We start from the raw sequence: 11,384 nt of genomic DNA on the forward strand, positions 1-11,384 counted from the left end.
CTGTACCTTCACCATACCACTCACCCTCCCCTGTACATTCACCCTACCACTCACATCCCCCTGTTTCCCCGGACTTTCACATTGAGGAACTTGTCTAAATCTTTATTGTTTAACGATTTTTGTTACAACTTACCTTAATAAGCAGAATTTCGAAAAAATGAGGGGTATAACTGCGATATCAGTTTTTTTTTATTCTTTAAATTGTAAATTAAAGTACTGGTACAAATACAAACTTACCTTTATGTTGTTCTTTAATACATCAATTATTGCCTCACAGACTTCAGGTACAATAGTTGATATCGTTTGCTTTGAAATTCTAAAGGTGTACTGTAAACTTGTATACGAATCCCCCGTTGCCAAGAAACGAAGAGTTAGCGCTATTTATATTCTTTAAATTGTAAATTAAAGTACTGGTACAAATACAAACTTACCTTTATGTTGTTCTTTATTACATCAATTATTGCTTCACAGACTTCAGGTACAATGGTTGATATCGTTTGCTTTGAAATTCTAAAGGTGTACTGTAAACTTGTATACGAATCCCCCGTTGCCAAGAAACGAAGAGTTAGCGCTAATCGATCCTCAGCTGAAACAGCTGCTCTCATTCTAGTGTTTACTTTGGATATTTTTCCCCCGATCTGTGACAAGATATATTCAAAATCGGTCGGAGTCATCCTGGTGAAATTTTTATATTGGCCGCTCAATTGCTGCTCTCTGAGCTCTCGTACCAGTTTTGATCGTTTTCTGTACAACTCCGTCCTCCACCAACGACGCACCGGTTGAGGTAGCTGATTGATTCCATTTTCTCTCAAAGCGTACATAAACAAAAAAACTGCACTCGCAAGAATAACTTTCCTATTCGGCATTTTGACAGAAACTAAAGTATCGGTACAAAAATTCTCGGATACATGAAAAACATTCGCATTCGTCAGATTTGATTTTACGTGCAACGTGCAATGCAAATGCTTTGCACGTTGCATTGCACAAGTCTGGACCCACCATTCATATTCCATTTTCTCTCAAAGCGTACATAAACAAAAAAAACTGCACTCGCAAGAATAACTTTCCTATTCGGCATTTTGACAGAAACTAAAGTATCGGTACAAAAATTCTCGGATACATGAACTACAGTCGGCAGTACAAAGGATAAATAAGGCTTTTCTTTCTTCTTGAAGGTAAAAAGAAAAACAGATGTAAAACTAATACCTACTTACATAGTACTTCTTGAAGTTTCAAAGGTAAATTGTATACTTAAGTAGATCCTGATTCCACTAAATAGGTAGTATTTTATACCTTTGGTTCAAATGTTGTAACATTACTTACCTACTTAGTATAAATTACCTTAAAAGATCATTAGATATTACTTTCTAGAAGCTAGACTGAGGGACACGAAATGTTTTATTTGTATTTTGTGTAGCTTAAAAAAAAAAAAAATCTCTTGGTGTTATAGTGTACTATGGACAAAGGATATATAAGTGGTAAGTACTTTGAGAGAATTTGGAAGACACCAATACAAATAAATGTAGATATAGCCTTTTTCAATGTTAAAATGTCAAGTGTCATCTTTCTTTTAAATGACTATTCCTATGTGTCTGAAATTTCGAACAAAATTCCTCAAAGTATTTCTTCCAGAGGCTTTTAATTACAAAATGTCACACTTGAAACTTTCAGGCCTTTGCAAAATATTAAAGAGATAGAAAGTTGGACGGTTTCTACCTTTACAGAAATATTAGAACTTGCGACATTTTCGAAAACAATTTTCCACGCAAAACTTTGTAGGGCAAGAGAAAAGATCTTTTAATGAAGCACAAATTAGGCTCCTTTGATATTTGAGTTTATTTATTTTGTTTCAAAGATTTTTTTCATTTCTTTTACTCGTAAATTTAATATTGTAACATAAGTAGCTGAGTTGATTGTTTCAAAAAATTCAAAACAAAGGAAGTTCTCATCAGTATTAGAAATAATGAAGGAGTAAAGGTTCTTGTCACTTTTCTATAATATAGGTCACATTGTTATAAGATCAGATGAGAGGAAAACCCACTCAGTAAATCCAGACGATTATCCTAATAAATTTCCTGCTTTGTTCTTTTACTTTTAAAAGGCTTGGGTAGGTATGTACCTACATATTACTGAAGTAAAAGAAAGAAAGTTTTTTCTTACCTAAGACCAAAAAGTAATTTTGCCAATAGTACTAATAAATATAAGTATCTGTTGTCAACTGCCTATTTCTGAATGAACAAATCAATGAAACAATTGAATTAAAATAAAATGTCTACCTATAATAACTACCAGTAATAAAACAAAACAAAATAATATTAATAAATATATCCCAGAACCAAAGTTAATAAGGTTTGGGGACCTATTGATAAGAAGGTAATAAAATTATACCTCCAATAATTAAAATATAAAGCTAATAGGAACTAAGTAGGAACAAGGAATTGCTCTAATGCTTAAATAAATAAAAATAATATGTACCTAAATAATTAATTTTGAGAATGAATTCTAATCAATATTTAGAAGTGGTGCATAATAATACATATATGTAAAATAAGCTATGCTAGGTAAGTATTTAGGGTAAGTTTTTTAGAAACAAATTTTTCCTTCCTAATATTTTCAAGTATTACAAGAACACCAAATTAGGTACATCTTGGTGGGTACTTTGTATTCTTTGACTTCTGAAATATTATGTTTTGTTAATGAGGCATCTGCTGTCATAATGCACAATAGATGCCTCAGGAAATTGCTTTCATGCAAGGTTAAAAGATATGATTCAGAAAGAAAAAAGCTTTTTATAGCCTAGGGCTGAATTCCAAAAATATTATTATTATTATTATTTTTTAATCCACCACAAGCCAAATAATAGAAAGTTAAAAGGTAGATCTTTTTCCAACATGCAGACCTAACTAATAAAAACTTTAAGTAAACGATCTACCTAGATAACTTTTAATTTCCTACACCTAGTTATTTCTACGTTTTGAGATCAATCCCTAAGTTAGTACCTTTATTATTTTATTACTTTTTCCTAAATTTTTAGAAAAAAAAGTTACCTAAAGTACCTACTTAGTTGACAACAGAGAGCAGTTTTTAGAATTTTATCTAGCCAGGAAGGCATCGTGTAGATTGATCCTATGTCTTATTCCTTAACTGATCAAATTTTCCTATGTTTGTTATTACATCTTCTTTTCCTTTGCTTTTGAGCCTGAAAATGACAAATTGACATTTTTCAAACAATAGTAATATTATCGTAGGGGTATCGATTAATTGTAGTAAGGAGGTATGTATTCTTACAAACTTTTGGTGTCCCTCAGTCTCAGATCTTACATTCTCTGATAGCTTGTGCTTAGCATTCACGAGTGAGGGAGTGTGGTCAGTAAAAGAAAAGCGTCGTTTTTTTTTCTTCACCTTCAGCCTATTTCCTTTAGCGCTTTAGCCTATTTATAATTTTATTATATGACCCGCTATATTAGGGTCTGAGCTCTGAGAATTTTATGCCTGAAGGTGACTTACCTGTGTCTGTTCAAAACCGTTGCTTAGATCGCGCAAATTTTGCTGACAAAAACTTGGCATTCACGAGTGAGGGAGTGTGGTCAGTAAAAGAAAAGCGTCGTTTTTTCTTCACCTTCAGCCTATTTCCTTTAGCCTATTTATAATTTATTATATGACCCGCTATATTAGGGCCTGAGCTCTGAGAATTTTATGCCTGAAGGTGACTTACCTGTGTCTGTTCAAAACCGTTGCTTAGATCGCGCAAATTTTGCTGACAAAAGACACCGTTCACGAAAGTTATCAGCAGGATTGACCATGCGAATATACCACCCATTCCTGAAACAAAGACAGATATCGAACTTGAAAAACACAATTGCAATGCATAAACATCAATTTTTGGTATTGGTAAAAGTAGGGCTATCGACAAGCTATTTATAAAGGTGTGTCCACACATAGCTGACTGGTCATCGATGTCGACTGAACCGTCCATACTGCCTCGACAACATAATTTACCTCGTCGTCGATCGACTATTTTTGGACACTCCTTAAGGTCAGTTGTGTAGTGGTTAACATGGTGGACTTCGGATGTGCAAATTGATGGTTCTGCTCCAACGATAGTCATAAAATTTATGTAGGTCGGGAACAACACTTGTGAAGCATTGAAGTATGCTTAGCCCAATTTATTTTAAATCCCTGCTATACTTATAAGCTCCCAATATTATGGGCGAATTTAAATTACTCAAATTGAACTTGTTGAAGTGCCTGGACACTCCTTAAGGTCAGTTGTGTAGTGGTTAACATGGTGGACTTCGGTGCTCCAACAATATAGTCATAAAATTTATGTAGGTCGGGAACAACACTTGTGACTAGCATTGAAGTATGCTTAGTCCAATTTATTTTAAATCCCTGCTATACTTATAAGCTCCCAATATTATGGGCGAATTTAAATTACTCAAATTGAACTTGTTGAAGTGCCAAACTCGTGTCACCCATCCCAGTTTGAGGCTCCCAGACGCTTAGACAGTTCATAAAACTGTCACATTTGCAGGTTTCAAAATTATCTTTATCTGTCACTGTCATGGACAAATTTTATGACTTTCTGTCGCTTTACATTATTTATTTGTCGTACAATAATGTCCAAAGAGCTGTCTTTTTCATTAATGTAGTTTTAATGATCCGAAAACCGACGAATGAATTTTCTTTCTTTGAGGAAAATTGAAGTCGTAGATGGCTTAAAATTTATTGTTTGGATTTGCAAAGTCTATTTTTTTAGATCTATAAAAATATCCACGTTTTTCACGCACGAATGGGTTTGTGGGTGACAAGTCGTAGATGGCCTGAAATTTATTGTTTGGATTTGCAAAGTCTATTTTTTTAGATCTATAAAAATATCCACGTTTTTCACGCACGAATGGGTTTGTGGGTGACGGATTTTATATCATTCTACAATATGTTCCTATAGGTACAAGTAAATTTATTTACCCCAGTACGACAGACTGCTTTTCCAGGATTGCTCATCATATTCGTGTTAAAGTAAATAAAATTATAAAAGTCCTCGATAAATAAATGTTCTTTGAGTCAACTATGTACATAAAAAATGCCACATATGTACAGAAAATAGAAAGTAAAAAGAACTAGATTTAAAATTAGTTCTTTCTTCCCTCAAAAATACCTACATCTTTTTCCCTCATGCTCCTTTTGAACGAACTACATAGATATTTAGCTTAAAAAAATAAAATGAAAAATATTTCCCTGAATTCTTTCAAGAAATGTGAGTTTTTTTTTCAGACTCAACTTAGAAGTATCATTCTACAAATGGCGTAAAATATTTAAGATTTCAAAGTACATTCCTTTTCTCTATACTTAGTCGTTTCCCATGTTCTGACTTAAAAATACAAACCTACAACTTACCTATGTACCTAATTTACGCCTTTGTTTCCTTAAATTCCCTTTTATCTTAATAACAATAAGATTTATATAATTTTCTCTTTTGACCTTTTGTGCTAGCTGTGGGTGTTGGAATTTTCAGATTGTTTATATCTTATTTCATTTTCAAAAAAGATTGGAATGCAAAAAATTTCAATCACTTCTCTTTATAAAGCTACGTCTCATTTTCATAGTCCTACACAAAACCTGAACTTGGGCCTGGAAGTTACTTGAAAGCTAATCAGACCTGTTTGTTTTTCATTTTTTCCGCAAGTTGAATACTTCCGTATTTCTGAGTTTCTACTCACATATATTTCATTTTCAAAAAAAGATCGGAATTCAAAAAATTCCAATCACTTCTCTTTATAAAGCTACGTCTCATTTTCATAGTCCTACACAAAACCTGAATTTGGGCCTGAAAGTTACTTGAAAGCTAATCAGACCTGTTTGTTTTTCATTTTTTCCGCAAGTTGAATACTTCCGTATTTCTGAGTTTCTACTCACATAGGTATTTATCTTATATACATATACGTATGTAACTTCTATGCACCCATTCAAGACTTTCCAATGAGTTATCTTAAAGTTTAACATTTTGTTTATTTTTATTTATTTTTTTTTTAGTAATTTTTATTGTTTACATTGGATTCTTGATCGTACGAGTAAGTAGAACTAAATAAGATAGCCAAATTTGTTTAAAAGAAAGCCAGGGAAAATAATAACTTTACTATCTTACTTATGTACCTACCTACCTACCTACCACAATTTTAAGCAAGATCAAAATTATTTTTGAGCACGATCAAAATTTATTTTGAGCAAGATCAAAATTTATTTAGAGCAAGATCAAAATTTATTTTGAGCAAAATCAAAATTATTTTTGAGCAAGATCAAAATTATTTTTGAGCAAGATCAAAATTTATTTTGAGCACGATCAAAATTTATTTTGAGCACGATCAAAATTTATTTTGAGCACGATCAAAATTTATTTTGAGCACGATCAAAATTATTTTTGAGCAAGATCAAAATTTATGTCGACCTCTGTGTAGCGCTTATTTTATCATTTTTATCCCCAAAATTCCTTCCCAGATTGGAATCATTATTATTCATCTCATCTCTCAAATAATATCTCAACTTATTGTAGTTTCAAAGCCTGGCGACGTGAAGGATATGCAAATAATTTCACGCTCTGTTACCACAATGATGTGAAGTTTGGCGGCCTTAGGCGGCGTAGACAATTATTATCAGGAGCTTAGAGGTGAGTTCTATGGAGAGGTTGAAGGAATAAGCTCCGGTGATCTCTCAACTAGTAAACCAAACAACCAATGTAACTAAATTGAATTGTTTGAATCAAAGTTTGAATTGAATGGAACTACGATATTATACTTACAGCTGCCTCGCTTTTCTTGGCGTCCAAGCAGCTCGTTGTATTCCTGCTGCTGAATGAGATTCTGGAGCTCTCTATTCGTATTTAGAGCAAGATTAAAATTTATTTTGAGCAAGATCAAAATTTATTTTGAACAAGATCAAAATTATTTTTGAGCAAGATCAAAATTTATTTTGAGCAAGATCAAAATTATTTTTGAGCAAGATCAAAATTTATTTTGAGCACGATCAAAATTATTTTTGAGCAAGATCAAAATTTATGCCGACCTCTGTGTAGCGCTTATTTTATCCCCAAAATTCTTCCCAGATTGGAATCATTATTATTCATCTCATCTCTCAAATAATATCTCAACTTATTGTAGTTTCCTGACGACGTGAAGGATATGCAAATAATTTCACGCTCTGTTACCACAATGATGTGAAGTTTGGCGGCCTTAGGCGGCGTAGACAATTATTATTTTCCCTAATTACTATCATCCTGTATCCTTCTCATCCCTATCCTTATCCCTAGTAATAATAGGAAGCTAAAATGCTACTTGCTACATGAGAATACGTCATTTGTACAACCTACATGTAAGAACTAAGAGACCTTCTCTACTTTGTACAGCTTTGTAAAAGATTCGTAATATTCTAGTTGTCGGATTAAGATCTTTGGGTAGGGTGTATTTTATTGATTCAGATTTGTACTTATGGGATCTTTTCACTTCAAGAACTTACTTCCTCGTGTAGCGCGTTAGATTGAAATGTTCTATTTAGCTTTACGTATGTTATTTCCATCTAGGAATTTATCAATTTTCCACCAACAGTTTTTTAATTGAAAAAATAAAAAAGTAAATCATCGTTGATAAAACATCAGCTATAGGTAACTTGTGGCCTGTGGCATTTTTAATTTCGATCTTTCAAAATTACTTTTTACGTTTACACATTTAGATAGGTACAGGATATGTACATGTAGGTACGTACAATTATTACTTATTTTTTTCGAAAATTGGTGAGCTAGGTATTCACAGTGTCATCATACTTTTTTCAATTTTCACCTTTTCCAGAATTGAAGATGTTTCAGCTTTTTTTCACAGGTGACAGAGGGGGATAAGGGTCAGGAAGAAGGGAAGGGTGACATGGAAATGACATTATCACGTACGGGTTAGAACTGTTAAGTAGTGGCTAATTAAATGAACATAGAAAAGACTTCCCTTCTCCCTCCCTCTCCTGTTTCTCCATGAATGACGTTTTCACCCAAAAGGGATGAACAATGCCCTCCCCATAACCTTTCTATATTGTATGTTACGGAGTTCAACCGTACATCCCTTTTATTCACACCCCCACAGACCTATAAAATTCCCTACTTCCCTTCTCCCTCCCTCTCCTGTTTCTCCCTGTATGACGTGTTCACCCAAAAGGGATGAACAATTCCCTCCCCATAACCTTTCTATATTGTATGTTACGGAGTTCAACCGTACATCCCTTTTATTCACACCCCCACAGACCTATAAAATTCCCACGAGAGGGAGATAAATAAGGACAGGGGAAGAATGAGGGAGAGACAGATATGTACAGAATAAATGAAAATTGATAAATCAAATTATTTGAAAGTTAATCTTGCTTTTTTTTATATGAAATCCCACAACGACGTTGGATAAAGGATTTGAGATGGTCTCCTTTTTTTTGCTTTCAAATTTTTTGCTGGGCACGTAGCTGTGTAAATATTTTCCTCTTTTTTTTCCTTTACGTGACATAAGAAACGGTAAATGATTTCTAAATATAATTTGTCCCGCCCGCTCCTCCCCTGGTACGTACACAATATACTCGTGATTGTTATGACAGGCAATTTAACTTGGGGAATTAAAATAATCGTTGAGCCCACAGCACGCGTGTACAAATTGCCAATATGTTAGTCGTGTTGGTGACGAAAAAAAAGAACAATTGGGACTTTTTATGGGAGCCTTTATCTCCCTATACATACCCTATATCCCCTATCCCAGAAAGTATAATTTACATTGTTCATATTCATGTGTTTAATTTTTTTTTTTTATGAAGTTGGGTTTACGCGTGCAATCCATTTGCACAAACTGGCTTGTGCAAGCCGGCGGTTTGTACAAGTGAATCGTACTGTGTGAACACAGGCTTTAAAAAGAAAGCACGTTTAATCGTGCTTTTTTTTAAGAGGTTTGACAGAGGGAACTGTAACTGCTATGGTCTTATCGTCCCGAAATTGAAAAGAGAAGGAAGACAGGATAGGAGAAAGCCAGCAGCTCCGAGAACGAGCATTATCCGTGCAGAATAAAATCCGCCCCGGGCGGTAATCGAACCGCGGGAAAGGTCTAGCACTTACAAGGCAGACGCGCTACCAACCAAGCTAACTAGGCTGGCTAAGAGCCTTTACTTACAATTTGATCTGCCGTCTCGCCTTGGGCAGCGTTGTCAAAGGTTCCTTCAAACAGTACTGCCTCGCTCCCAGGATAATGGTCTTGAGGTAATCGTCAATGTTAACATCGATGTTAGCAATGTAGAAGGTTTGCTTATCTTTCTCGCTGATGTTGTCATGGAGAGCGAGAAGCCGTTTGTTCTTGAAGTCCCAGTTCCTCGTGGTGAAATATTCCAGGAGATGCATACCAAGCCAGATGCGGTTCTGAACACGGACCAAACTAAAGAAGAAGAGAAAGCTCGGGTGAGTTTGAGTTTCAATTATCTCTAGGTCTACCGACTACCGTGGTTTAAGGTCATTGTCAAATAAGGTCTTTAATTATTTATGGAGGTGATAAGCCACCAGTCTCCTCACATTAACCTTACTCAGTCTCAGCGGGACCAAGAAAAGCTAGCAGCACGTAATTGCACAGATGGTCACGGATCACAGTGTTTGAAAACACTGCTGGATTCATCAAAGCCTCTAATTCTGCAGACTACCTACCTACAAAATAATGGTGAGTAAAAAGTTAGCACCTACCACCGGCCTTTACCAAACAAGTTATATCACTTGAAAGTCATGTCACTCAGACCCAGACCAAATCCCCCCCGAATACTTACAATGTCTTCTGTCGGATCAGCACCATGATGAAGTCCACCAGGTACGCCGGCAATATCTGCGTGAAGATGACGAAGAAGTAATGCCAGAACCGGTTGCTCCGGATTTGGCCGTTGGGATACCAGAGGCCGGCCTCCAGAGGGTACTGATAGATGAGTTGCTTGCCGCGGCTAATGATCTCGCCCCAGGTGATAGCTTCCACCTCGTTACTGGAGATGTTGAACACTTGGGTCTCGGTAGGGAGATCGTTCAGTCTGGGGAGAAAGAGGAGAGTTGTGCTGTTAGAAATTGGATTTTAGATCCACTTGCGCTCTTAAAGGTCTACGACTTCGTCAGTAGTGAAGAGATTGTCATACCGAACTCGATTGATTGATTACTTTCCATTTCATTATCGTCTTTTTTAACTTTTCTGTTCCCGGATTAACCTAGGACCTTTGAACTATTTGCAATGAATCAGAAATATTGAGGAACAAAAACTCTTGAGATAATTTGCCGGGAGGCGCTTTATCAATAGATATGAACTATGAAATAATAATGGTTCTTTCCTCTTTGCTGAAGGTAATTCAATTCTACAGTCAGTGAAACTAATTGAAGGCATTTTTACTCACTGATTTTTCTTTCACTGAGAGCCTTCTGGAAAAGTATTTTTTGATCAAATTTGAAGATTAGTTTTCATCATTATTGCTCACAGGTAATACAGGCATCTACATAAATGTTCATACAAAAATATTATTAGTACATTTTGGAGGTACCTTACAAGATCATTAGTAATGTCATTACATGTAAATAATGACATTACTAATGATCGTGTAAGGTACCTATAACACCATTCCACCACTTTTCGGAAAATATTTTCGTTTCATTTTTACTTTTTTATATTATCTGGTGCTATTTTCTCATATATGTATCTCAGTGTTGTTCAGTAATGATTTAGAAACAACAGAAAGTTTTTTTCTTGTTGTTATGGTAGACTTTTATCAAAGTTTGTAATTGTTTGTTTATTCTATAGGTAAAAAAAAAAATAATAAAAGTATTTTTAATTATTGGGAAATGGAAAAAGGCATACACAAGTGATGGGAGAACCCGGTTTTGAACAATAAATGTTATTTAGGCCTAAGTCTGCTTATTCAATGCAAGTAGGTAGCACCTAATAGTAAAACTAGTAAATAAAGTAAGTACCTAGGTATCTACTTAACAAAAATATGAATCTTAATAATAATTTTAATTAACTAGAAAAATAAATCAAACTTACTTTATAATCACGTGTAATTTACATTACCTACCTATTCTTTCCCCATTCATGTGACTTACTGAACCCACAACATGTAGTTTTTACACATATGTATGTACATATTTATTTATTTATATCTCTCTATGAAATTCATTGAATCTATTATATATGTTTGTACTGCATAAGGTGGATTTCCACCAACGCGACCTCTATCGTGCGACAAAATCGCGCGACATTGTCGCGCGACGTCACCTGTTTTCACTTGCAACATTTGTCGCGCGACGTGACCTAGATACAACATTCTCCAATGAAGCCATTTCTAAGGCCTTTTCTGAAGAT

At 34.8% G+C, this 11,384-nt stretch overlaps 2 protein-coding genes across 2 annotated transcripts; both read right to left on the minus strand.

Moving 5' to 3' along the window:
• Positions 1-377: 377 nt before the first annotated feature.
• On the minus strand, positions 378-999 carry LOC108253473. Its single transcript, XM_017447500.2, has one exon. The coding sequence runs from the start codon at positions 978-980 to the stop codon at positions 378-380; it is 603 nt and encodes a 200-aa protein (XP_017302989.2). The 5' UTR covers positions 981-999.
• An 8,176-nt stretch (positions 1,000-9,175) lies between these two features.
• On the minus strand, positions 9,176-11,139 carry LOC103517558 (putative fatty acyl-CoA reductase CG5065). The gene is made up of 3 exons (XM_008482600.2): positions 11,126-11,139; positions 9,817-10,068; positions 9,176-9,437 (listed from the first exon to the last, which is right to left on the minus strand). The coding sequence occupies exons 1-3, from the start codon at positions 11,137-11,139 to the stop codon at positions 9,176-9,178; spliced, it is 528 nt and encodes a 175-aa protein (XP_008480822.2).
• Between the last annotated feature and the right edge of the window lie 245 nt (positions 11,140-11,384).

Source organism: Diaphorina citri, unplaced genomic scaffold (assembly GCF_000475195.1).
Source record: "Diaphorina citri unplaced genomic scaffold, Diaci psyllid genome assembly version 1.1 scaffold1886, whole genome shotgun sequence".
In the NCBI taxonomy this organism is placed as follows: Eukaryota; Metazoa; Arthropoda; class Insecta; order Hemiptera; family Psyllidae; genus Diaphorina; species Diaphorina citri.